Source organism: Cervus canadensis, chromosome 5 (assembly GCF_019320065.1).
Source record: "Cervus canadensis isolate Bull #8, Minnesota chromosome 5, ASM1932006v1, whole genome shotgun sequence".
NCBI classification, from domain to species: Eukaryota; Metazoa; Chordata; class Mammalia; order Artiodactyla; family Cervidae; genus Cervus; species Cervus canadensis.
The window spans coordinates 2,337,412-2,363,615 of record NC_057390.1 but is presented as its reverse complement, the minus strand read 5'-3'; the positions used below and the strand labels follow the sequence as shown (position 1 = coordinate 2,363,615).

The 26,204-nt window shown below is 52.9% G+C and overlaps 1 protein-coding gene across 1 annotated transcript; it reads left to right on the top strand.

Annotated features, from left to right (window-relative positions):
* The first annotated feature begins 1,029 nt into the window (after positions 1-1,029).
* Positions 1,030-25,941, top strand: SNRNP200 (small nuclear ribonucleoprotein U5 subunit 200). The gene is made up of 45 exons (XM_043467792.1): positions 1,030-1,222; positions 1,748-1,911; positions 2,936-3,107; positions 3,965-4,157; positions 4,645-4,700; positions 5,817-5,915; positions 6,557-6,709; positions 6,815-6,914; positions 7,082-7,218; positions 7,800-7,883; positions 7,980-8,153; positions 8,452-8,589; positions 8,814-8,969; positions 9,684-9,854; positions 10,881-11,074; positions 11,290-11,413; positions 12,432-12,581; positions 12,789-12,899; positions 13,686-13,817; positions 13,986-14,174; positions 14,500-14,697; positions 15,338-15,490; positions 15,603-15,683; positions 15,950-16,033; positions 16,622-16,728; positions 16,878-16,996; positions 17,278-17,432; positions 17,826-18,015; positions 18,181-18,354; positions 18,737-18,897; positions 19,165-19,392; positions 19,722-19,913; positions 19,998-20,176; positions 20,294-20,445; positions 21,286-21,394; positions 22,122-22,230; positions 22,656-22,845; positions 22,943-23,107; positions 23,280-23,401; positions 23,665-23,808; positions 23,906-24,082; positions 24,443-24,603; positions 24,688-24,769; positions 25,379-25,471; positions 25,554-25,941. The coding sequence occupies exons 1-45, from the start codon at positions 1,178-1,180 to the stop codon at positions 25,695-25,697; spliced, it is 6,411 nt and encodes a 2,136-aa protein (XP_043323727.1). The 5' UTR covers positions 1,030-1,177; the 3' UTR covers positions 25,698-25,941.
* Positions 25,942-26,204: the final 263 nt, after the last annotated feature.

Sequence of the window (26,204 nt, the reverse complement as noted above, 5' to 3'; positions counted from 1 at the left end):
AGAGTCTTCTCCAACACCATAGTTCAAAAGCATCAATTCTTCTGCGAATGTAAAGTTAATAAAAAAAAATTTTTTTTAAAGGCAAACAGGCTCTAAGTAACCATTCAGCTCTTCATCACCATTCCACAGAATTGTTCTTGTTCAGTCTTGTTCGTGTCTGACTCTTTGCAATCCCATGGACAGCAGCGTGTCAGGCTTCCTTATCCTTCACTATGTCCCCGAGTTTGTGCAAACTCATGTCCATTGAGTTGGTGATGCCGTCCAACCATCTCATCCTCTGTAGCTAACCTTTCTCCTCCTGCCCTCAATCTTTCCCAGCATCAGGGTCTTCTTTACAGAGTAGAACTTGTTGACTAGTGGTAGGAGGGCAGGGGTGCCTCTTGCCCCTCTCCGTGGCACGGGGTGGTGGTGGGGCGCTTCATTGTTGGAGAAGAAATTAAGTCACTGTCTTCAACGAGTTGGCCCTGGCAGGAGGGCAGCTACTTCCTTCACTGATGTTCCTGGGGCCTTGGAAAGGGCCCTGCTGCAGAATGTGACAAGCATTTGGGGGCAAAGGGGAGTCGCCTGGGTGCCTAGAACGAAGGTCGCAGAAGCATGGGTTCTAGGTGGGGGCAGGTGAGGAACAGAGCTTTGTATGAATTGTTTCATACAGAGGAAAAACCGAAAGAAAGATAATACACACACACACACACACACGCACACGCACACGCACACGCACGGTTCAGTCTCTTGCAAGGTGCGAGAGTTTACTCAGCTAGAAATCCGGCTCATTAGCCCCTCCCTGCCTGCATAGCTCACAGGACTGTTACCAGAGGAAGAAGGGGTTAGAAAAGCACTTGGGACAGGATAGGGTGCTAAGCAGCCATACGTTTCGCTCTGGTGTGGGAAGTCTTTGGGAGCCGAAGGCCAGAGCCCAGGAGAGTACGGGCCGTGGTTCCGGAACCATCTTTCGAGGGTACCAGGATTCGCCGGTCCCAAACCGGAGCGCACACGCCCGGTCTATTTCCCGCCTGCACTTCCGGCGCCCGACCTGGAAGCGGAAGGGAGCCTATCGCTCTCTTTCGGCTGCAGTGCGTCTCTCAGGCGTCGTTCCGGCACGGTGGTAGCGGAGATCGGCGACCGTTTGTAGCGTGTGGTCCGGGGAGCGGAGCTCTGAGACTCTTGAGCAGCCGCGGCCATGGCGGATGTAACCGCCCGTAGCCTGCAATACGAGTACAAAGCGGTGCGTATGGGCTCGGCGGAGGGCTCTGGGCGGGGGAGTCCGATAGGGAGAGGGAGGCTGAGGAAGGGAGTTTTCAGTCTAAAGGTCTACGAGAGAACCGCGAAAGCAGAGGAGAAATCAGAACCCGGCGAAGGTGGGGGTACACGGCGATATGAATAACCCCACTGGTGATTGGGGCTCAGCTCTTACCGGGATGGGCTAAGAGCTCTGCTAGGAGTGTTTGTCCCGGTCCTGTCAGCGCTCTTCCCGCCCCCTTCCATGTGTCCTCCCCAACGTGCCCGACACTTTTCCCAGGTGGGAGTTATGAGCAGTGTTAGAAGCAGTGATTGATATATTTATTTGTTTGCCCTTTGCTCATGCGCGATTATACGACGCGCTTCTCAAGGAAAACATCTTTTTATTCCGACTAGTGATTATCGATGCTTAGTCGCTCCGATTCTTCCTTTGTTATCAGCTGGTATCCCTGTGATATAGGAATTGAGTCCTGCTTACCTCAGAGCTTCAATAATATTGTGGTCTTTGCAGAACTCGAATCTTGTCCTCCAAGCTGACCGCTCTCTCATTGACCGGACCCGCCGGGATGAACCCACAGGAGAAGTGCTATCCCTGGTTGGGAAGCTGGAGGGCACCCGGATGGGAGATAAGGCTCAACGAACCAAACCACAGATGCAAGAGGAAAGAAGAGCTAAGTGAGTAACAAAGGGAAAAAATGACTTTTCTTCAGATGCAGACTCCATTTTCCCTTGGTGTTTGAGCAGTGGTTTGTTCAATTGCTTGATGCCAGCTGAGCCACCAGTGGCGTTAAGACAACTCACTGAAGGTAAAAACTAAGAATTGAGATTCTTTGGCCTGAAGTGGAAAACAACTTTTAGACCCTTTTCCAGCATGTGTTTCTCATCCATAGAGAGATCTCAATTTTCTTCATGGTATTTTCAAGACTCTTGGTAAACTCTTGTCACAGTAACTCTTTTCTTCTGTTATTAACTTTCCGCTACTACTTTTGTTTGTTCTTGCCTGCCTTTTCTTTTGTTGTTATAAACTACCATTCGAGCATGAAAGGCTGGTGTTTTGTTTTGCTTTTTTTGAGTTAGGGTTAGGGTTTGTTTGGTTTTTTACTTTGGGAGAAAGTGATATTTTTCCAAACTTTAAAGAATCATTGAACTTTATCTCACAGTTACCCTTCGAACCTGATCATCATTTGTCCCATGATGAAGTCTCAAAAATTCGTAGGTCCAGTTTTGATTAAAGCAGTTATATTTGAGATGAGTTACGTATCATTGGTCTTCCACTTTGCAGAGTATGACTTCTTTTCCAGGAATCAATGGCAGTAGATTCCTTTGGAGCTTCAGTTCCCTGGCTGGGAAAGGAAGATGTGTCTGAGCGATGAAAACTAGTCCAATCCAATCTTATAATGTTGTCATACAAAGTAGAAAGGGTTGTCTCTTTAAATGAGTGGGGAGGATGTCTCATGTAGCAGGTAGTGCATCTAGTGAGAGGATTACAGGGGATTCCCTTGCTCTTACTGGGTTCCCATAAAGAAGTACTCCTGCACGTGATCAAGGCCAAATGGGAATCATTTGCTGGGGCACATGTTTGTGGTTTTAAATACTACCTGTGAATCATGAAGCTGAGAAGAGGAGGGTGGGCTTGCCTTAGTCTCACCATTAACCGGGAATGTTCTACCTGTTCAATGTCATACGATGTGCTTGTTAGGCGAAGAAAGCGTGATGAGGACCGGCACGACATCAACAAGATGAAGGGTTATACTCTGCTCTCAGAGGGCATCGACGAGATGGTGGGCATCATCTATAAGCCCAAGACCAAGGAGACCCGGGAGACTTATGAAGTGCTGCTCAGTTTCATCCAGGCTGCCCTTGGGGACCAGGTGAGGCAGCCAGAGGGTGAAGCCACGTTTCTTTGGAGAGGGAGGAAGTCACAGCCAGAAGGCCCCCAGAGGAACCTTGTTTGTGGATTTTCCTGTGTGGGCTATACCAATATGCAGAAGTGGCTGATGTTTACTTTACATGAGGTAGCTCTTTATGTGTGTTCTCTCTTTCAGTCTTGTTAGTTCTGTGACTAGGTGCTATTAATATTCATTTTTTATTTTGCAGGAGAGATGTGAGGCAAAGAATACTTAAGTTAACTTTCCCTAAGTCATGGAAGTAGTGTTTGGCAGAGCTAGGGTATGAGCCCAGGTAGTCTGTATCTGGAATTTGCGCTCTTTAAGATTGTCCGTGATTAGATTAAGGCCCTCTGTGAGTTTCTGAGAGACCCTGGTTGAGGTGGTTGCTAGAGGAGGTGAGGAGAAGGAATTACCAAAAGCTTGGCGGGCCAGGCCAGGACTGCCGAGTGTCTCTGTCATCTAGAGGAATGTGGCAGACAGCTGTGCAAGCTGTGTCTTTTTTTTTTTTTTTTAAATTTATTTTTGGCTACATTGTATGGCTTGTGGGATCTTAATTCCCCAGCCAGGGGTTGAACCCTTTCTCCCTGCAGTGGAAGTGTGGCGTCCCAACCACTTGACCACCAGGGAAGTCCCCCTTCTTTTTTTGAATGTAGTCTTGTTTTGAAACAGAGGGATCTCCCTTGGCAACATTTTAAGTTCACGTTAGTGAAAGTGCTCAGAGCCTGGTGTGCAGGCGTTAAGAAACATGCGGCTCCGCGTCCTGTTGTCGTGTGAAGCTCATCACTGATGTTCTTTGTCCTGGTCTCTTCTTTCTAAATAATTTTGTTTTTTGCCTCCAGCCACGTGATATCCTTTGTGGGGCAGCAGATGAAGTTCTCGCTGTTCTAAAGAATGAAAAGCTTCGGGACAAGGAAAGGAGAAAGGAGATTGATCTGCTGCTGGGTCAGACAGATGATACCAGATACCATGTGCTAGTAAACTTGGGCAAAAAGATCACAGACTATGGTGGAGACAAGGAGATCCAGAATATGGGTAAGGAGCTCTTGGTGTACAGACCGTGTCACCTGGCTGCTTGTTGACCCTTCAGCATGATCTTCTAGCCTCAGTCATGAAAGCAGCTGAAAGATGCCTTGAAAGGGTCCCATATCCTATTTGGTGTTTTTGGAGGAGTTATGATTGGTGGGTAGCACAATCGCTAGACTCCAGCCACCATTTCTTACTCTGAGACCCTTTTATTGTATGGAACGTGGGAGAAAACCTGGACAGCGCCTGGATGGGGGTGGGGTGCAAGTGGTTGAGGAGGCAGAGTGGAGCTGTGTCCGAAGCTGGCAGGTTGGAGCAAGCCTCGTGGCGGCAGTGCAGGAGGCCCTCTGTTGTTGATCATTTGCCCGTCAGTCTTTAGACCTTAGGTCTGACCTGAGGAGAGGCATGTCAGGCAGTTAGGGAGGAAATTAGCTTCTAAGTGCCTCATTTTAGTAACTGTTCCTTGTCCTCTTTTTCTAATCCCTCACTGTTTCAGACGACAACATTGATGAGACATATGGTGTGAATGTACAGTTTGAGTCTGATGAGGAGGTAAGTGATAAACAAACCCAGACAGTGTTTTTTAAATTGTTATGGTGAGGGGACCACTTCTAGTGTAAAGAAGCTACCTAAGTTAAGTCAGATAAGTTTTATGGTGTTGTATGGATGTCAAACTTCGGCACAAATGGTATTTTATTGAGAAATTGTTGTGGTTATCTTTTGATATTGTAAAGCAATTTGAACTTGTATTAATTGTATGATAACTGAGGGTAAACCCAGTGGATCAGCAAAAAGAAGAAAGATAAGTACAGTGTATATTTCATTGTGGAATTAGTGCTTTTTCACCTTTGTGTTAGTTCTCTTCTTCTCAGCACTACTGCCAGTTTCACAAGGATGCGCCTTTGCCCAAAAATGCGCCTGTATTTTGTGTGTGGTTGTTTCAGTAACAGTTGTAGCAGCAGATGAGGTTTACCATCTAATTAGGATTTCTTGAATAGAAGTAAAAATAGGAACCAGTGGAACACTTGAAAAAAATGTGCAGAGTTGCATTCGAGTTCTTGGTGGGTGTGTTTGGCTCCTGATCATTGATGCTGACTTTGCAGTATCATAAACTAGGACAGGAAGAAGGGATTGCACAGGAGAGTCAGAGGAGAGAGCACTGACCTGGGAGCCAAGAGGGCTGAGTTTTGGTCGTGTATCTCAGGTCATTTTGCTTCAGTGTCTCCATCTATCAGATGAGATGATTGAAACAGAAGACTGCTAAGCCTCCTTCTGCAATAGAGTTAGTAGGATTTTATGATTGCAAGTAGCAACAAATTGAAAGAATGCTTTGCTGACAGCATTTATTCTTTGAATAAATGCTTATTATCCGGGACTTGCTTTTACCACGACCCTGTGCTCAGCACACAGTACAGTGTGAGTAAAGACAGTAGTGAGCAAACGAAGTGTGCTGGTCACTGTGTGCTTTCCCGTGCGTGCTTCTGTATTGCCCCCATTGAGTGTGCTCTGAAGTGAGGCTGACCCTGCTTCCTGTAAGCTGTTGGTTTCACCACAGACGCCTTTGCTCTGACCCTGGAGCGCGCTTTTAAGTGAGACGCCAGGGAGAGGTTCTGTGGGGATGCCAGGATCAGCTTCAGATCACGCGCTGGGGTTGGGCTCTTCGCACAGGAAGGTGATGAAGATGTGTACGGGGAGGTTCGTGAAGAGGCATCTGACGATGACATGGAAGGGGATGAGGCCGTGGTGCGCTGCACCCTCTCAGCTAACGTGAGTATAGATTACTCCTGCCTGTTGCCGCAGTGCAGATTGATTCTGGGTGTAGCACTTTTCCCCGTACTTTGGTCCTCTTACGTAGTGATTATTGAGCTGCGCTTTTATAGGGCGAGCTGTAATAAATGTGTAGTGTCTTGATTTTCGCCAGATTTCAGTCACTTTCCTCCCCTGCCATGTAAGTGGTTTATTTATTTTAATTGGAAGATAATCGCTTTACAATGTTGTATTCGTTTCTGCTCTACAGCAGCGTGAATCAGGTACATGTGTACATATGTCCCCTCCCTCTTGAGCCTTGCTCCCACCCCACATCCCATCCCCCCCGCCCCCCGCAGGTCATCACAGAGCAGAGCTGAACGCCTGTCCTCGACAGCAATGTCCCACTAGCTGTCTGTGTTACCCGTGTATTGTACATATGTCAATGCACCCTGCTTCTTAAAGGCATGTGTTGATGAAATCTTGGGTTGGTGTGCTTCTGAATTCGATACAGCAGAGTTCCCCCTGCCCTGTGCTTCCCATCAGAAAGCCCTCAGAAGAGGGTAGGCTGTGAGTAGGCTGCAGAGCTTTGTTGCAGGACCATGAGAAAGCGCTTGGGGCAGAGGGCAACAGGGTGAGCCCAGTGCCTGGTTCCTTCATAGCTTGTGGCCTCAGGGGAACTGATGAGTTCCAAGAAGAAGGATCTGCACCCTCGGGACATTGATGCCTTTTGGCTTCAGCGGCAGCTCAGTCGCTTCTACGATGATGCCATTGTGTCACAGAAGAAGGCAGATGAGGTGTTGGAGATTTTGAAGGTACGGCCAGGATACTGTTTTTGTGTCCTGTGTAGCTTAGGAGATGGGGCAGTGTAGGAAGCAGGTGGCTGTGGCCTTAATCGTGGTGTTACCTTCTCTTTGCAGACAGCCAGCGACGACCGGGAGTGTGAGAACCAGCTGGTTCTGCTCCTTGGTTTCAATACTTTTGATTTTATCAAGGTGTTGCGGCAACACAGGATGATGAGTGAGTAGATTGTGGACCCTTCTGTGTGTGTCTGTGGGTGTGTGTGTGAGAGAGAGAGATGGAGGTTGTGTTGCTCTCACAGCCTCACGTGGTTATTTCTGTCTCTACCCCGAGGCTGAAGGCTGTTTTTGTATCTCACCTCCCCTTTTCCCTTCGGTTGTTGGCAGTTTTGTACTGTACCTTGCTGGCCAGCGCACAGAGTGAAGCCGAGAAGGAGAGGATCATGGGAAAGATGGAGGCTGACCCAGAGCTGTCCAAGTTCCTCTACCAGCTGCACGAAACGGAGAAGGAGGATCTGATCCGGGTGAGGGCTGGGTTGTCTGCCTCTCCGATTGCTGAGCTAGAGTGTTTGCTTTGGAAAAGAGACACCAGTTAGAAGATTACAGCATAAAGCCAAATTCCTATTAAAGGAGGAAGGTGAAGAAGTGAAGTATTTCTCCAGATGCTCTGAGTGTGGTCATCGGTACAGAATGGAGTCAAGGCCTGCACGCTGGTGTGGTTGAGAGACCGCTGACCTGTCGCTGTCATCACCAGGACCTAGGCCTTCTGCCGTCTGTCCACGCTAAGTCGTGCCTGCTGACAGCGCAGCAGCACAGCAGGTGTTTGCTGAACACAGAACCCACACTCTACCCCTCAGGGCAGCCCTTGGCGCTGGGTGTTGAATGTTGACTTTTGAGACCTCTAGACCGTGTATAGTCCCTTGTAAGTGATTTGATACCGTCATTCTGGTGGTCCCCATGGCAGGTGTCTGAACATAAAGGGCCATCTATTTCAGGACTTGCTAGTGACTTGACCTGTGAGTCAAGTTCAGCTAAGGGACTGAAATGAACAAGAAGCTGGGGTGGTGGTGAACCGTTGCCATTGTTTCTGTCTTCCCCACCCCAGGAGGAACGGTCCCGCAGAGAGCGAGTGCGTCAGTCCCGGATGGACACGGACCTGGAAACCATGGATCTGGACCAGGGCGGAGAGGTAGGACCAGGGTCATGTCCAAAGCCATGGAGGGTAGAGACTCGTTTGTGCAGCTCACTTAACTCCTGTGTGTTCTTGTCCTTGACATGCTCCCAGGCACTGGCTCCGCGGCAGGTTCTGGACTTGGAGGACCTTGTATTTACCCAGGGGAGCCACTTTATGGCCAACAAGCGCTGCCAGCTTCCTGACGGGTCCTTCCGGCGCCAGCGCAAGGGCTACGAAGAGGTGCACGTGCCTGCCCTGAAGCCCAAGCCCTTCGGCTCTGAAGAAGTGAGGGCATTGCTGTTCTCAGTTTTCTGCTCACTTTGCCTCCCTTCCAGTTTGTGTTGCAACCGTTTCCATGTGTCCTTGTCTTGTAGATTTTATTTGTCTTGTGGGTTTATTCCAGAAGTGGAAGCTGCTGCAGGGTTTTCCCATTTTGGTTTTGAGCCCAGGGGACAGTGTTGATCTCTCTGGTCTGGCCTTCAGAGGAGAGTTACACATGGAGCTTTCCAGGAAATGTAGTCTTGCAAAGCCACGGTCTGCTCAGGGATGTTAATAAGATGTGCACGGCATTTCTTTTTTCTAGCAACTTCTTCCAGTGGAGAAGCTGCCCAAGTATGCCCAGGCTGGCTTTGAGGGCTTCAAAACACTGAATCGGATCCAGAGTAAGCTCTACCGTGCCGCCCTGGAGACGGATGAAAATCTGCTGCTCTGCGCTCCTACAGTAAGCACTGCCCTGCCTCCCTTTTTCTTGTGGAGCGCGGTGTATATTTTAGGTGCCAAGATTGTTTCTCCCCATCCTTACTCCTTAATTCTATATCCTTTGGTGGAAGAGGTACTAAATGGTAAGATAAAATTCCCCAGACACACTTTGTTTTGGCCATAAGCCCTTAGAAGTTGGGGCCGTGAGTATACTAGGTACACAGGCCTTCTTGTCCCTGTCTCTAGGGTGCCGGGAAGACCAACGTGGCTCTGATGTGTATGCTCCGGGAGATAGGGAAGCACATTAACATGGACGGCACCATCAACGTGGATGACTTCAAGATCATCTACATCGCCCCCATGCGGTCTCTGGTGCAGGAGATGGTGGGCAGTTTTGGAAAAGTAAGAGGGTAGAACTTCCCTCCAGAAGGTGTTGGGTGCAGCTCTCAAAGTCCTGGGGACAGCTCTGGTGCTTCTCTGCTTCTCGCCTTACATTCTTGTTGCATCTCCAGAACTCCTCATGTGGTATTTCTTTCTTCCTTCAAAGGTGGAGCTTGACCCAAATAGAGTGTTTATGAAGAAAGAAATCCTGGGTCTGTTTTGGGTTTTAACAAGGGTTTACTATTTTTCTAATTTCTTCTTAGCCATTTTCTGCAGTTGGTATCATTTGCATTATTGGAATATTTATGAAACACTCACATGAGTGCTTGGTAACAGACCTGAAGTTACTCCAGGTCTGTTTTCTATAAGCTTTCATTTCCCCCTCTTGTGTGTAGAGCCCCCAGAGAATCTTTTTATTATTTTACTAATTTTTATTTTTTGACCATGCTGTGTGGCATGTGGGATCTTAGTTCCCCGACCAGGATCGAACCCAGCCCCCCTGCAGTGGGAGCACAGAGTCTAAACCACTGGAGCACTAGGGAAGTTCCAGATTTGTTTTAGAAATAAGCGTTCATATCACTGATCTCATACACTTGATATTCTCTGAAGGGCTGATGCCTGCCTCTAACCCCCGCACTCAGACTTCACGGAGTGTGGAGTCCAGCCCCCCCACCCCACCCCACCCCACCCCCACCCCGCCCCAGCGTTCTTGCCTGACGTGCCTTTCCTCTCCAGCGCCTGGCCACATACGGCATCACTGTTGCGGAGCTGACTGGCGACCACCAGCTGTGTAAGGAGGAGATCAGTGCCACCCAGATCATCGTCTGCACCCCCGAGAAGTGGGACATCATTACCCGCAAGGGCGGGGAACGCACCTACACCCAGCTCGTGCGGCTCATCATCCTGGTGAGCAGGGCGTCCTTGTGGGCACGTGGAGACCAGCCAGCCGGGGAGGGCTTGCCGGGCCCTCGCGCTCAGTGTTCCTGCGGTGCCTGTCCTCCAGTCCCTGGCCTTGGTGATGGCAGCTGTTGCGGCATTGCTCTTACTGCTGAGTGAGGATTTGCACTAAGGGGAAGCACTTCCCAGGAGGGGCATGGTGTCTGCCGTATCGTTTGTGGGTTTTTATGCCTGAAATACTTTGAAATAAATATAAGCAGACAACTTAAAAAGCTGCTTAGTATTCCCAGAACTGTAAGGGCTTTATAAGTAATCCCTTCTCAGAGGGAATGAGTAGGAATCAGGGTGCAGTGTTCTGAATACTCAGAAGCCCCCAGGGAGGAGCGGCAGCCTGAGGGTAGTTCCTTGAGGTTTTCTGGGAAAGCAGGAAGGAGACCTTGTGTGTTGACTCTCTGGCCTTCAGAGAGGAAGTTGGTCACCCCCTGCTTAGAGCCTCCCACTCAAAGTCTTGTTAGAAATAGAGTCCCTGGCCCCGCTCCCACCTACTGAAATACAGTCTGCATTTTGGTAAGGTTTCCATATGCTTTGCATGCCTGCTGAGATTTGGGATGCACTGCCTTAGGCTGTGTGAATTCTTTATTTGATACTCATATTGTTTGCTCTTGGTAAAGATAACTGCCCAGAGGTGAAACTTTATTTGATACAAATTTGGTCTCATCAGAAGCTTCATTTTTAGTAAAGAAATTTATCTTTGAGGTGAGCTAGGAATTCCTTTACCCAAAGTGTCAGATTTTCCTAACCATAAAGCATTCTTCCACTGAACTGGAGCAAAGCAGCTCATGCTCAGAGCGTGTTTGCTGGGATGTTTCATGGTGACTACTGTCTCATCCTTTGAGGTTCCCTGGCCTGGGATTCCTTTTCTTGTCTTCTTCATTTGCAGTAGTAGTTATGTACTTAAAAAACGGGATTACTCTCAGGAAAGGGGGCCTCATTTCTCCGGTCCCAAAGGTAATTTGCTGTCCTCCCATTCCTTAGGATGAGATCCATCTTCTCCACGATGACAGAGGTCCTGTCCTGGAAGCGTTGGTGGCCAGGGCCATCCGGAACATTGAAATGACCCAGGAGGACGTCCGCCTCATTGGCCTTAGCGCCACCCTCCCCAACTACGAAGATGTGGCTACCTTTCTACGTGTAGATCCTGCCAAGGGCCTCTTCTACTTTGACAACAGGTAAAAGAAGAGACGGGAAGAAGTTTAAGCAGGGTGACCTTCCTGATGTCTTCCTTCTTTGCCAGCTAGCTCTATTAGATTCAAGTTTTAGAATGACCCTTGGTTTTGATGTGGTAGAAATCCTAAAAGAGGCATATTGCTCCCTGGCAGTGAAAAGGACTTTTTATTCAGTGTTTTGTGCCAAATCCTCATTGATTTGACTGTTGGACTTTTAGCTTCCGCCCAGTGCCTCTAGAACAGACGTATGTGGGCATCACGGAGAAGAAAGCCATCAAGCGTTTCCAAATCATGAATGAAATTGTTTATGAGAAAATCATGGAACATGCTGGAAAAAATCAGGTCTGTCGTGGTTTCTTGTCACTCCTGACCTCTTTGAATTTTTGACTTACTGATAATTGGGTAGCACTGATAGAGACAAAGAAAGAGGCAAAGCAAATCACCAGTACCAGAAACGAAACGGGATATTACTGCAGAATCTGTTACCTTTGAATTTGAAAGGCTGTTAAAGGAATACTGTGAACAGCCTTAGACGTACGTTTGGTGACCTTAAAGAAGTGAGCTAGTCTCTTAGAATTTACCAACTAGTAGAACAGCCTTGAAGAAATAGATAAAACATAAATCGTCTTATAACCGTTAAAGAAATTGAACCTGTAATTATAAAATGCCCAGAAAAGGCATCCCCATGCACAGATAAGCAGTCTGCTATCTAGGTTATCAGGGGTTCTTCCATGAAAGATTTGAGTGGCTTACACTAAAAATATTCTAAAAATAAAGATAAAAATGGAAACTTAGTGAAAGAGCATTTTGCTGGATAGTGTGGTGTAATTTTTTAATTGAACACTGTATTTTGTCTCAAAAAGAAGTATAAGGATTTAGAGGAAGAGACAAATCTTCTGTGGCAAGAAAGACTTGGACGACTTTATTTCCTGCAAAATGGTGCTGGTTTTCTACTGAGACTTATTTCCTAAGTTCACTTATATAGGCCAGTGCCTGTTATATGTCTTAACTGTTTAGAATCTCATCAGATACCTGAACACAAATTTTTAATTGAGACTCCTGAATTTTCATCTATATTATATTTAAACTTGTTATTAAAGACAAAGTGTTAGGAGTTAGTTGGGTTTCCTAGTAACAGGACCCTTGTCACCATCCTTGGTAGGTTTGTTTGCTTAGGGTCTAGAGGGCTCCGTTAGGCTTCCAAGCCGGTATGCCTTCCTACCATCTCCCCTCTTCAAGACTTCAGTTTCTGGCCTGCTAATGGTGCAGCCTCTGCTTCCTGCTGCCGATTCCCCGGGGCCAGGGGGGTGGCTGTCGGAGCGGTGTCTCTTGACTGTGGCCGACTGTGGCTTCTCTTCAGGTACTGGTGTTTGTGCACTCCCGGAAGGAGACCGGGAAGACAGCCAGGGCCATCCGGGACATGTGCCTGGAGAAGGACACGCTGGGTCTGTTTCTGAGAGAGGGCTCAGCCTCCACAGAGGTCCTCCGGACAGAAGCTGAGCAGTGCAAGGTGAGGGGGGACGGGCCCGGGTCCCTCGCTCCTCCCTGCTCACCGGCTCAGCCCCAGTCGGCTGGGCCGTCCTCCAGGGCTGCCTGGTGGCTGTGTCTCTGTGGGCTGGGCGAGGGGCAGCGTCTTGGCTGAGGAGATTTGCTTCCTCTCTGGGAGAGTCCCCTCCAGCAGGCTCACCGCCTCACCTGTTCTTTGCCTGCTCCCCAGAACCTGGAGCTGAAGGACCTGCTGCCCTATGGCTTTGCTATTCATCACGCGGGCATGACCAGAGTTGACCGGACGCTTGTAGAGGACCTTTTCGCTGATAAACACATTCAGGTGAGGGGGGCAGAGCTCGGACGGGGGAGACTGGAAACGCTGGGGATGGCGCCGTGGGCTTCTGCCGGGTGATTTGCTGTTTCTGGCCCAGGTATTCCCGATCAGAGGGTCATGGTAGGTACAGTCAGTGTAACTCCTTACCACCTGTCCCAACTCTTCTCGTCATGCATGAGGGAAGCTGAGTAAGTTTAGGAAAGCGTCTGAGACGCACAGCAAAGCCAGGATGTGGGTGGCTCCAGATATTGTCACACAAGGCCTCGTAAGGTCAGGACCTTGTTCATTCCTTCTCTCAGGAGAGTCTGTATTTTTAATTGTCTAGTAACCTTGATTCGGGCTTCCCTGGTGGCTCAGACAGTAAAGAATCCGCCCACAATGTGGGAGACCTGGGTTCAGTCTCTGGGTTGGGAAGATCCCCTGGTGGAGGGCATGGCAACCCACTCCAGTATTCTTACCTGGGGAATCCCATGGACAGAGCCTGGCGGGCTGCAGTCCATGGGGTCACAAAGAGCTGGACGTGACTGAGTGACTGAGCACAACCTTGATTCACACAGGTCTGCATTACTGCCTCTTAAGTGTCTCTAGAGCCTTGAAATGATTCTTGAAGAGATGAGGAACCCAAAGACTCCTTTCCTCTTTATTATGATGTTTCATTGACAAGTACGGGACCCACCTCAGTCCTACTAGAAGCCCTGAGTCCGGGTGCCTAGAGAAGTTGAGGATATGTTGCAGATATGTTCCCTTGGTGGCAGGGTCTGTTTTTCTTATTGCCTTGCCTTTCCTCTGTAGGTTTTAGTTTCCACAGCAACCCTGGCTTGGGGTGTGAATCTCCCTGCCCACACTGTCATCATCAAAGGCACCCAGGTGTACAGTCCGGAGAAGGGGCGCTGGACTGAACTAGGAGCACTGGACATCCTGCAAGTATGGAGCTTCTGAGTTTATTCTTGGTGGGGAAAAGCATGCTGTATATAAGATGCCAGCATACCCCAAAGATGGCAGGTGGAGGGTGAGGTTCTGTGATGTAGGAGTCCGGAGTCAAAAGCCGGAAGCTCTGTGGCCATGGCCCTCTGGATTGCTGTCTCTGACCAGATGCTGGGACGAGCGGGAAGACCTCAGTACGACACCAAGGGCGAAGGCATCCTCATCACCTCTCACGGAGAGCTGCAGTACTACCTGTCACTCCTCAACCAGCAGCTTCCCATTGAGAGCCAGATGGTGTCCAAGCTGCCCGACATGCTCAACGCGGAGATCGTGCTGGGGAACGTTCAGAATGCAAAGGTGGGGCGGCCTGTGCTCTCTGCGCCTCTTGCCTTTTCCAGAGGGGCTGGGGCACCAGGAGTGAGGTGGTGTGGGCCATCGGCACCGGGGTCCTCCAGCCCTGGGCTCCACTTCTAGTGTGCTTTCAAGCTTCTCGGGTCTGTGACTGACTCTCTTGTTGCCAAAATCTCAGTAAGGACTGTGTTCTTAAATAATGAAATATTATGAACATTCATGAGACTAAGATATATTTTCATAGTTGGGAATTAACTCTGAAGTCCTCCAAGAGAGCTTTTCATGTGGACATCAGTTCTGCATGCAGAGACCCACGTTCTGTCTCTGATAGGATGCAGTGAACTGGCTGGGTTACGCCTACCTGTATATCCGAATGCTCCGGTCCCCGACCCTCTATGGCATCTCTCACGATGACCTCAAGGGAGACCCACTGCTAGACCAGCGCCGATTGGATCTGGTTCATACCGCTGCTTTGATGCTGGATAAGAACAACCTGGTCAAGTACGACAAGAAGACGGGCAACTTCCAGGTGAGTGGGCCAAGGGAGGGAGGCACAGATCCCCACAAAAGTTGTAGCCCCTGGAGACAGTCTTTCCAACGGCTTTCTTGATTGGAGGCCTGCCTGTCTACTTAACCCATTGCTTGGAAGAGCAGAAAAACAGACAGTATTGGACTGAGCCCTTTGAACTTAGGAGCTTCTAAAGTGGTGTACAACCTGATGGTGCCTCCTTTCTGCGTCTTGAGCTGTGGTGGCTGATGGTGCTCTCTTTTCTGGGCTGGCATCAGGTCACTGTAGGTCAGCTAATTGGGCCATCTTTCTTTAAAAATAAATAAATGTGCTTGGCTGTGCCAGGTCTTAGTTGTAGCACGCAGGATCTTGGCTCTTCGTTGCAACATGTAGCATCTTTTGAGTTGTGCCATGGGGGATCTTTTAGCTGGGGTGTGCAGGATCTAGTTCCCTGACCAGGGATTGAGCCTGGGCCCCCTGCATTGGGAGCTCAGGGTCTTAGCCACTGGACCACCAGGGAGATCCCTGTGCCGTCTTTCTTCCCGCACGTGAGCCAGGCACTTGTATTGCTGTGAGTCCATTCTGTAGGCATCTCTTGTCCACAGTGAGAGGTTATTGCTTGTTAACAATTGGCCTTGAATTGAGTCTTCCTTCTTCACAGGTGACAGAACTGGGCCGTATAGCCAGCCACTACTACATCACCAATGATACCGTGCAGACCTACAACCAGCTGCTGAAGCCGACCCTTAGCGAGATTGAGCTCTTCAGAGTCTTCTCGTTGTCCTCAGAGTTCAAGAACATCACCGTGAGAGAGGTGAGTCCACCCAGTATGTGGAAACCGGAAGCTGGTACTCACCACCATGTTGCCGGATGGTTCTCTCCTTGATCTCTGGGCTTTTCATTGACCCGCTTCCTGCTTGTGGCAGGAGGAGAAGCTGGAGCTGCAGAAGCTGCTGGAGAGGGTGCCCATCCCCGTTAAGGAGAGCATTGAGGAGCCCAGTGCAAAGGTGAGCCCAGCTCCTCTCTGCCTGGGACAGAGTCGGGTGGTTTTCCTTGTCTCTAAAAGGTGAGCCTTGGACTTGGGCTTGGGCTGGGCAACCTGTCCCCTTCTCCCAGTCCCTGTGTCTTTCTCACATCTTTTTGCATGGAATATCAATTATGTAGTGTCTGTAGATGAAGATCTTTAGATCTTACCTGGCACGAAGGCCTGGAGCAGAACTGTTACTCACCGTGAATGGTGCAGTGATCGCCCTTCCCTCTTGCCTTTTTGCAGATCAACGTGCTCCTGCAGGCTTTCATCTCGCAGCTGAAGCTGGAGGGCTTTGCGCTGATGGCTGACATGGTCTATGTGACCCAGGTGAGGGTGGGCTGTGCTGCCCTGGTCTGTCATGGTCCCCTGTGCTGTGTGCGTCTGGGAGAAAGTAGGCTGATCCTAGCGAGGGGGAAGGATGCTGAGCTGGGCCTCAGCTGGCTTGCTGGCTGCTGTGTGAATGGTGTGGATTCTCTGTTTTGCCCATCTTGAGTTCTTGGGAAGGTGAGGTCATTAGAGAGACCTGGGAGGTCCACGTGTCTGCTTTTCTGCAGAGAAGCACTTCCCACTATAGTTGCTGGGCTCCTAAATAAACCTAGAAATGGCCAAAGGCTTTATTAGCTACTCTGTCTTTTCTTCAGGGCAAGTCACTAGCACCTTTACTCTTGCTAGGATCCTAAATGCTAAATGGGCCAAAAGCTGTAAAGTCACGCAGTGAACGGTATGTTCATTCACTGGGCAGTGAGCTCGAGCCCCATTTTTGTCATGTCCCCAAGCATCTCTGGGAGACTTGGTTTTTGAGTTGATGTGGCTGATTATATCACAGCTCGAGGTGATTAAACTGTGTGTAGAGTGGCTTCATTAGGTCTGGGGACAGTGGGTACCTAACAGAGGAGATGCTTCCTCTTTCCCCAGTCGGCTGGCCGCTTGATGCGGGCCATCTTTGAAATTGTCCTGAACCGAGGCTGGGCGCAGCTTACAGACAAGACCCTGAACCTCTGCAAGATGATCGACAAACGCATGTAAGTCCCAGCGAGCTGGAATCTGGTCCTGGGTTGGGGGTGCTCGGGCTGAGGACCTGGTGGGCAAGCCTTAGAGCACACTCTGATGTGTGATGTGTGCACCTGGGGAGAAGCTGAGACCAGGAAGGTCCCCTTTCCCTCCTGGATAGGTGGCAGTCCATGTGTCCTCTGCGCCAGTTCCGGAAGCTCCCTGAGGAGGTTGTGAAGAAGATCGAGAAGAAAAACTTCCCCTTTGAGCGTCTGTACGACCTGAACCACAATGAGATAGGTGTGTGGGAAGCCGTCTTTCCCTCCTCATCTGTACAGCTCAGGTGTCTCCCTACGCCCGCCTGCTTCCCCATTCCTGGCCCCAAGCCCTGCGCGCACATGTCTTGTCCCATTACTGCTGGGCTCCGTGCACTTGGTCTCAGAGCTTTGAATCCCCTGGGCCCCTGAGTTGGGGGGAGAGCCCATGCCTGGAGTGGAACCCACCAGTTTCTCTCAGGGCCGGGTCCGCCAGACTGGCCATCAGGCTGGGCTGCAGCCACGCGCACCCTTGTGTCCTCACAGGTGAGCTCATCCGCATGCCCAAGATGGGGAAGACCATCCACAAGTACGTCCACCTCTTCCCCAAGCTGGAGCTGTCAGTGCACCTGCAGCCAATCACGCGCTCCACCCTGAAGGTGGAGCTGACCATCACACCCGACTTCCAGTGGGACGAGAAGGTCCGGCTGGGCGCCCCGGGGGGCAGGTCTCAGGGGCCTGGAGGCGAGTGGGGCGGGAGGGCTGAGCCCCCCCTTGCCCACCCCTCGGTTCACGTCCCCATCCCTCGCGCTGGGGGGGCAGGTCTCGGGCCTGGCGGCGAGTGGGGCGGGAGGGCTGAGCCCCCTTGCCCACCCCTCGGCTCACGTCCCCATCCCTCGCGCTGGGGGGACAGGTCTCGGGCCTGGCGGCGAGTGGGGCGGGAGGGCTGAGCCCCCTTGCCCACCCCTCGGCTCACGTCCCCATCCCTCGCGCCGGGGGGGCAGGTCTCGGGCCTGGCGGCGAGTGGGGCGGGAGGGCTGAGCCCCCTTGCCCACCCCTCGGCTCACGTCCCCATCCCTCGCGCCGGGGGGCAGGTCCACGGCTCGTCGGAGGCCTTCTGGATTCTCGTGGAGGACGTGGACAGCGAGGTGATCCTGCACCACGAGTACTTCCTGCTCAAGGCCAAGTATGCCCAGGACGAGCACCTCATCACGTTCTTCGTGCCCGTCTTTGAGCCACTGCCCCCTCAGTACTTCATCCGTGTGGTGTCCGACCGCTGGCTTTGTGAGTGCACCTCCTCCACGGGGCCCCCGGGGCCAGGTTCCCCTTGGGGCTGTTAGACGAGATCTGGCCCCTTGTGCTGGGCTGGCCTTAGCTGGGGAGACTGACACGCGACCTGCCTTGGGATTCCCAGCGCGCTCACAGCCCTTCCTGTTTCTCTCCTGGCAGCTTGTGAGACCCAGCTGCCCGTCTCTTTCCGGCACCTGATCCTGCCAGAGAAGTACCCGCCCCCAACCGAGCTGCTAGACCTTCAGCCTTTGCCTGTGTCTGCCCTGAGAAACAGTGCCTTTGAGAGCCTCTACCAGGATAAGTTTCCTTTCTTCAACCCCATCCAGACCCAGGGTAGGTGTTTGCGTTTCCAGGTGGGCAGTTCCTTTGGGGACATTTAAAGGTCCCCTGGAGACAGAGCTTGGAGGGGTAGAGGAGGGGAGCCAGTCCCGTTCGGTTTGGCCTCCTGGTCACTGAGAAGACCGGCGGAGAGGCGAGGAGGGAGCCCCGGCCTGTTTTGCCTCTGCGTCCTCCGGCAGACCTCCAGGGGACCTGGGCTCCTTACCTGGGTCTCTTTGCTCCTCGCGTTGGGAGGGGCAGGTGAGGGGGACGGAAGGCGCAGGCCCGCAGTTCCTCTCCCCTGCTGGTTGCCTCTCTGGACTGATGGGCGGGGTTTTCCCACATGGCCTCCGTTGAGCCTCCCTGGGGGTCACACTGCCTCTCTGTCGATTTTCAGTGTTCAACACTGTGTACAACAGCGACGACAATGTGTTTGTGGGGGCCCCCACGGGCAGCGGGAAGACCATCTGTGCGGAGTTCGCCATCCTGCGGATGCTGCTGCAAAACTCAGAGGGCCGCTGTGTCTACATCACCCCCATGGAGGCCCTGGCCGAACAGGTGTGTCCTGTGTGCACTCTCCCAGAAGCCGTTCTCATCGCGAGTCTGGATTGAGGTTTTTCTGAGCCCTAAAATGTGCAGAGCCAACTGGGGCAAGGCTTTACCTGCTGGGGGGCATTTTCCTCGGTTTACACTCTAAAGAAAAGCTCTCTGGTCACTTGGTGTAGTAGGTTGAGATCTAAAGGGCAACAGGTCTCTGTGTTCGGCCTCTCAGGTTTCTCTTTAGATGAATGAACTGATGCTGACACTCTGACGTCTTTCTGCCAGGTATACATGGACTGGTATGAGAAGTTCCAGGATAGGCTCAGCAAGAAGGTGGTGCTCCTGACAGGGGAGACCAGCACGGACCTGAAGCTCTTGGGCAAAGGCAACATCATCATCAGCACGCCCGAGAAGTGGGACATCCTCTCCCGGCGGTGGAAGCAGCGCAAGAATGTGCAGAACATCAACCTCTTCGTGGTGGACGAGGTCCACCTCATCGGGGGCGAGAATGGGGTACGGCCGGCTGGCCTCGCCGCACAGAGGCAGTGCTGGGCCCGCAGTGTAGCCGTGGCCCTGGGCCTGACGTGTGGGCCCAGATGAGGGGCAGCTTCTGCCTGTCGCCTTGTCTCCAGAGGAGGACCTGAGATTTGTTAGTAGGTTTTTTTGAGGCTAGCATAGCTTAGAGGAGATTGGCTGGGGAGAGGTGCACCCAGAGACGGGAGAGCCCCTGATCAGAAGGGAGCATTAGGAGATCCTCTCGAGGACGTTGGGCTGCCCACGGGGTGCTCAGGGCCAAGGCCAGAGCACCCAGGCCTGCAGTGATCAGTCGCCCCTCTCCGCAGCCTGTCCTGGAGGTCATCTGTTCCCGGATGCGCTACATCTCCTCCCAGATTGAGCGGCCCATCCGCATCGTGGCTCTCAGCTCTTCGCTCTCCAACGCGAAGGATGTGGCCCACTGGCTGGGCTGCAGCGCCACCTCCACCTTCAATTTCCACCCAAATGTGCGCCCCGTGCCCTTGGAGCTGCACATCCAGGTGGGGCCCACACTTCTGGCTCCCGCGCGGCCCCACTGCCCAGCTTCCCCGGGCTCCTAACCTCCTCTCCCTCCCCGGCCTCAGGGCTTCAACATCAGCCACACGCAGACTCGCCTGCTGTCCATGGCCAAGCCCGTGTACCATGCCATCACCAAGCACTCGCCCAAGAAGCCTGTCATCGTCTTCGTGCCCTCCCGCAAGCAGACGCGCCTCACCGCCATCGACATCCTCACCACGTGTGCGGCCGACATCCAGCGCCAGAGGTGGGCGGCCCTCTGCCGGGTGCTGTGTGTGCGGTGGGGCTGAGCGAGCACCCCCGGGAGGGGCTCTGGTGGGTGGGGTGGCCCGCTCCGGGCTGAGTCCGCGCTCCTGCCTCCCAGGTTTCTGCACTGCACCGAGAAGGACCTGATCCCGTACCTGGAGAAGCTGAGTGATAGCACGCTCAAGGAGACGCTGCTGAACGGGGTGGGCTACCTGCACGAGGGGCTCAGCCCCCTGGAGCGGCGCCTGGTGGAGCAGCTCTTCAGCTCAGGTAGAGAGCAGGCCTTGCGGTGCAGTGAGACCAGCTCCAGGTGTCCGCGGGGCGTGGAGTACACTTTGGCGTGTGGGTGACGTTTCTCGGCAGCAGGCACGCCCATCGTTTTCGTAATACTTCTCGTCTTTTATTTGATCTTTTATCTCAGTGTCCTTGAGATGAAGGTGGAACAACCTACTTGGTAGAGGAGAAAGCAGGCAGGCACATAAAGTCGTGCTCTGTCAGAACCTGGGTTTTTAGACCTGGACTTTTGGCCTCTGGACCGAGTTTTCCACGGACAGGGACTTGGCAGGGTGGTTGGGCTTTAGAGATGGAGTCCGTGCTGCGCGTCTCCCTTGAGTGGCTGCGGGCTTTTCTCTCGTTGGCGTTGGGCGTTTCATGCAGAGCAGTGTTTTGACAGTGCTTGGGGAGCTGCGGCGGCAGCGCTCCTGCCAGAATCACTCACTGTCACTCTTTGACTCCCGAGTCTGCCTGGTTTGGGGCGCCCTCAGAGTCCGGTTTTGCTGCCATGCACTGGCCAGCCTGTGGGTGAGTTGGTGTTGCGTGTTCCAGTTGGCACAGCCTGCCTGTCGGGCAGGAGTGTGAGCCTGACTTTGTCTGGCTTGGGGGTCTGTTCCAGCGTGACCTCGTTTCCTGCATGGTAGCCCCCAGCAGAGCAGCAGTGACAGGAAGACCCCCCTGTAGCACCGTCGGCCTCAGTCATGAAACGCCGTCCCCGCCCTGCTTTGCACTCAGCTCTGCGCTGTAGAGCAGGGAGGCCGCGGCTTGCCCCAGAGGCAGCAGGCCCTGCCCCACCTGGGGGCCTGTGCTCAGTCTCCTCTCCCCTCTGCCGCTCAGGGGCCATCCAGGTGGTGGTCGCTTCTCGGAGTCTCTGCTGGGGCATGAATGTGGCCGCCCACCTGGTGATCATCATGGACACCCAGTACTACAACGGCAAGATCCACGCGTGAGTGCAGTGTGCTGTGCGTGATCGGGCCCCTCTCCCCTTAAGATGAGCATAACCTCTGCAGACCCAGGTCACTATTGTGAAGAAAAGGTGTTAGGGAAATAACTAACTAGCCGAGATTCCACCCCAGCGAGGGTTTTATTTGTGCAGACTTATTTTTGATGCTTGAACCTGCTTCTGTGTGTGGATTTGAGTGGGGTGGACTTGATCACTCATGAACTATATGGCTGTGAGGTTTGGGAGCCTGCCTTACATATCAAATGCTTTAATGTGGAGTTATTTGGCTGTTGGCATTAGATGGGTTGACTTCCCAGGTGGCGCAGTGGTGAAGAGTCCACCTGCCAGTGCAGGAGACACAGGTTAGATCCTGGGTCGGGACTATCCCCTGGAAGAGGAAATGTTAGCCCACTCCAGTATTCTTGCCTGGGAAATTTCATGGACAGAGGGGCCTGGCGGGCTGTAGTCCGTGGAGTCACAAGGAGATGGATGTGAGGGAACACGCACACACACGTTAGATGGATTCACACCTTTGGTTCACAGACCCTGAGCAACAAGTCGTGACTCTTACACTGGAAAACTAAACTGATGTATAGATTGCCTGTGACACTCGGGCCTGAGCACACTCACAGGGGTTTGCTGTGCTTTTCCACGTCTCCCTGTATCTGCATTTTATTCTTCGACCTTCAGGGAGGCGGCGTCCTGAGTCCTCTTCTTCCTCTGTCTCCAGGTACGTGGATTACCCCATCTACGACGTTCTGCAGATGGTGGGCCATGCCAACCGCCCTCTGCAGGATGATGAGGGGCGCTGCGTCATCATGTGCCAGGGCTCCAAGAAGGTCAGCCCCGGCCTCTGGCGCGGTCTTCCGAGCCTGGGCCTCAGGACAAACTCTTTAATCTCTCTTCCCATAGGTGTCTTTGCTTGCTTTTTTATATTGTCTTCTTTCCTTTTCCACATTGCTTTTGTAACAAGCCTTTCCCCGCGTAGGATTCTGTAGCCTTTGAGTTTTGCTGCTGCTGCCGAGTGTGTGTTGAGATCCTGCCCTCTGGCTGGGGCTGTCTTCCCCATGCCCTGCTCACGGCGGGGCTCGGAGTGCCTTCCTGCACGGTGGGAATAACCGTGGTGCGGGGGGTGGGCACACACACCCAGCCCCCCTTGTCCGTGCAGCCGGCTGCCCAGGGGCCACGTTGGCCCTTGGCCTTCCTTTGTGACTGTACTGTCATTGACTGTGTACTGTAACGTCACTGACGTTCTTTCCCATAGGATTTCTTCAAGAAGTTCTTGTATGAGCCTTTGCCGGTGGAGTCTCACCTGGACCACTGTATGCATGACCACTTCAATGCCGAGATCGTCACCAAGACCATCGAGAACAAGCAGGACGCTGTGGACTACCTCACCTGGACCTTCCTGTACCGCCGCATGACCCAGAACCCCAATTACTACAACCTGCAGGGTCAGTGGCGGTGGCGCACACGTCATCCTCCGGTGGTTTGCACAGCCCGCGTTCGCCGTCTCCCTGGGACGCCCCTGCTCACCTCTCACCTTCACAGGCATCTCCCATCGTCACCTGTCTGACCACTTGTCGGAGCTCGTGGAGCAGACCCTCAGTGACCTGGAGCAGTCCAAGTGCATCAGTGTTGAGGATGAGATGGACGTGGCGCCCCTGAACCTGGGCATGATCGCCGCCTACTATTATATCAACTACACCACCATCGGTGAGGGCCGGCGGCCTGCAGCCACGGGGATGACAGACGACGAGGCTGCCAGGGCCTCGTGTGCTTGTCAGAGGGACGCGTTGCAGGGCGGAGCCAGGCTACCCAGCGGTTGACTCTACTCCTCCTCTGCCTGCTTTGCTTCCTCCCACATGTCCTTCCCTTCCCCTCCCAGAGCTCTTCAGCATGTCCCTGAACGCCAAGACCAAGGTGCGAGGGCTCATCGAGATCATCTCCAACGCGGCCGAGTACGAGAACATCCCCATCCGGCACCACGAAGACAACCTCCTGCGGCAGGTGAGCGCGTCTTCCGAGCCGGGTGAAACTCGGCCCCCGTGCCCAGAGCACAGGATCCCGCTGTCAGGTCAGGAAAACACCCACTCCCCCGCCCCCGAGCTTCCTCACACACTGCACACACATCTCAACCCCTGCCACCCACAGCCACCGTCTACCCCGAGTGTGGAATGGCTGTGGGCCTGGGACTAGTGGTGCTTTGGGCCTGAGCACGGGTCTCAGGCAGGGTCACCCGTTCACCAACCGCTCTCTGTTCCACTTTCCAGCTGGCCCAGAAGGTCCCCCACAAGCTGAATAACCCTAAGTTCAACGACCCGCACGTCAAGACCAACCTGCTTCTGCAGGCTCACCTGTCCCGCATGCAACTGAGCGCTGAGCTGCAGTCGGACACTGAGGAGATCCTCAGCAAGGTATGGAGGCTAGGCGTCCGGGGTGTGCAGGCCTGAGTGTGGCCTGCGAGGCAGCAGTGCCCACCCCACCCGCGTGTGCTCGTCTGTCCCTCTGCAGGCCATCCGGCTCATCCAGGCCTGTGTGGACGTCCTCTCCAGCAATGGCTGGCTCAGCCCGGCCCTGGCGGCCATGGAGCTGGCCCAGATGGTCACCCAGGCCATGTGGTCCAAGGACTCCTACCTGAAACAGCTGCCGCACTTCACCTCCGAGCACATCAAGCGTTGCACAGACAAGGTGAGCTGGGCCTTCATCAGAGTGTTGGGTGGCCAAGTCTGGAGGCCAGGTGTCTTGCACTGGGGTTGGTTGTGGGAGGGGAGACATCTCGTTTTGGCTTCTGTGAAGGTGTTACCCAAGAAGGCACCAGGGAGCCTGACTGCTGTGAGCTGTGTTCTTTGGATGATCTGATAGCATAGGAATAAAATTCGCCACCCTGTGGAGCCAGTGGACTCTCTCCATTGGCTGGAGTCTGGGCCGGAGTCACTGGGGAGAGGAGTTTAGAGTACTGACGGAGTCACCTGGCTGAGGATGCATCGCCGGGGCCAGTTTCCTCTGCTGGTCGTCTGCCTCCTTCTGACCTCTCTGTTGCCTGCCCAGGGGGTGGAGAGTGTTTTCGACATCATGGAAATGGAGGATGAAGAGCGCAACGCCTTGCTCCAGCTGTCAGACAGCCAGATCGCGGACGTGGCCCGCTTCTGTAACCGCTACCCCAACATTGAACTGTCCTACGAGGTGGTGGACAAGGATGCCATCCGCAGGTGAGCCATGCGGGCCGGGTGGGCTGCCGCAGGTTGGCCCCCAGTGGGCACAGCTGTGACGGTGCCCCGGGTGTCTCCCCACAGTGGCGGGCCAGTCGTGGTGCTGGTGCAGCTGGAGCGGGAGGAGGAAGTCACGGGCCCTGTGATCGCGCCTCTCTTCCCGCAGGTACGTGCTGGGACTGGCTTCCTGGGGTCCCCTCGAGGCCCTGCCCATTGGCTAGGGTCTGTGCTGCAAGGGCATATAGTCATCAGGGGAGAGAATTCTTGAGCAGTGATGATTAATTTGGGGGCTGTGAGTGCTTTTTGTGGAAGTCTGGTTTTTTTTTTTTTGCTTTAAGGCAATTTAGGTGACTGATTGCTGAGGGAAGTCCTGGCTCAAGGCCTACTTTGGATCTGCTCTGCTGGCAGGCTCACCTCCATGTTAACATGTTTGGTCCTCTGGCATGTCTGCCTTTTACCTAAAAGGGTCTCTGAGGAACTCAAAGCTGCCAGCCGCAAAGACTAGATGTCTGATAGTGGAGTCTTGGATCTAGTGTCAGGCGCTAAACCGGAGAAGGTACTCTGGGACAAGAAGTGAGCCAGAACCAATAGAGTTCACCTGTCTACTTAAAATTGAGTTCACATGAGAAACCTTAGTTTAAAATTCTGTATCCAGTTATCTTTTGGTACAAAAATTTTGAAAGCCTTCTTTCTGGTTTCCTGTTTCTGTAACTTTTCGCCTGGTGTCACAGCCATCAGGTTTTACACACTGACTGTTGGGTTTTGGTCACTACAGAAACGTGAAGAGGGCTGGTGGGTGGTGATCGGAGACGCCAAGTCCAACAGTCTCATCTCCATCAAGAGGCTGACCCTGCAGCAGAAGGCCAAGGTGAGTGTGTCGGCTGGCCCCAGCGGGTTGCGAGAGGGGGCAGGTATCTGAGCGGGCCCTGAGTTCTGCTTGCTCTCTCCAGGTGAAACTCGACTTTGTGGCCCCGGCCACTGGCGCCCACAACTACACCCTGTACTTCATGAGTGACGCTTACATGGGATGTGACCAGGAGTACAAATTCAGCGTGGATGTGAAAGAAGCCGAGACAGACAGTGACTCAGACTGAGCCCAGAGGCCTTCACTCTTGCACAGAGAGGAGAGCTGAGCCTGAGTTAGGGACGTGTACAGCGTATGGGACCTCAGTGGTGGAAACCTGCTCCCGCCCCAGCTCCTGCTTTCCCCGGCTCCCTTGCCATCCACACTCTGGCTCTAGTGTCTAGGTGTCGAGCACAAACCGTGTACAGCATTTTGAGGCATGTTCTTTGTAGTTCCTTTTGACTCACATGTTCTAATAAAATGACTTGGAGAAACCATGTGTCTTTGCAGTGATTCCAAACTAAAAGTTTGCTTTGCCCAGTCGAAGGGTCGTTTTTCAGCCGTGAGCTTGCGTACAGTGAGCGCTAGCTCTAGCGGCCGAGGCTGTTCTTCAGTCGGGCTGCACCCGCTGAGCCAGCAGAGGGCAGTGTTGGTGCCCTGTCCTCGGTCGGGACTGTGCCTGGGGGCCCTCTGTGTCGGCGTCGCCGCAGAGCGAGCACTGAACTTTGGTGGAAACCAGCAGGCTAGCGGTGTCCCC

Coding starts and splice junctions, on each gene's coding strand:
- SNRNP200 (XM_043467792.1), top strand. CDS start 1,178: ATGGCGGATGTAACCGCCCGTAGCCTGCAATACGAGTACAAAGCG. Junction 16,997..17,277: donor CCTGAACCACAATGAGATAG/GTGTGTGGGAAG, acceptor GTGTCCTCACAG/GTGAGCTCATCCGCATGCCC. Junction 18,016..18,180: donor GGTGTCCGACCGCTGGCTTT/GTGAGTGCACCT, acceptor CTCTCCTGGCAG/CTTGTGAGACCCAGCTGCCC.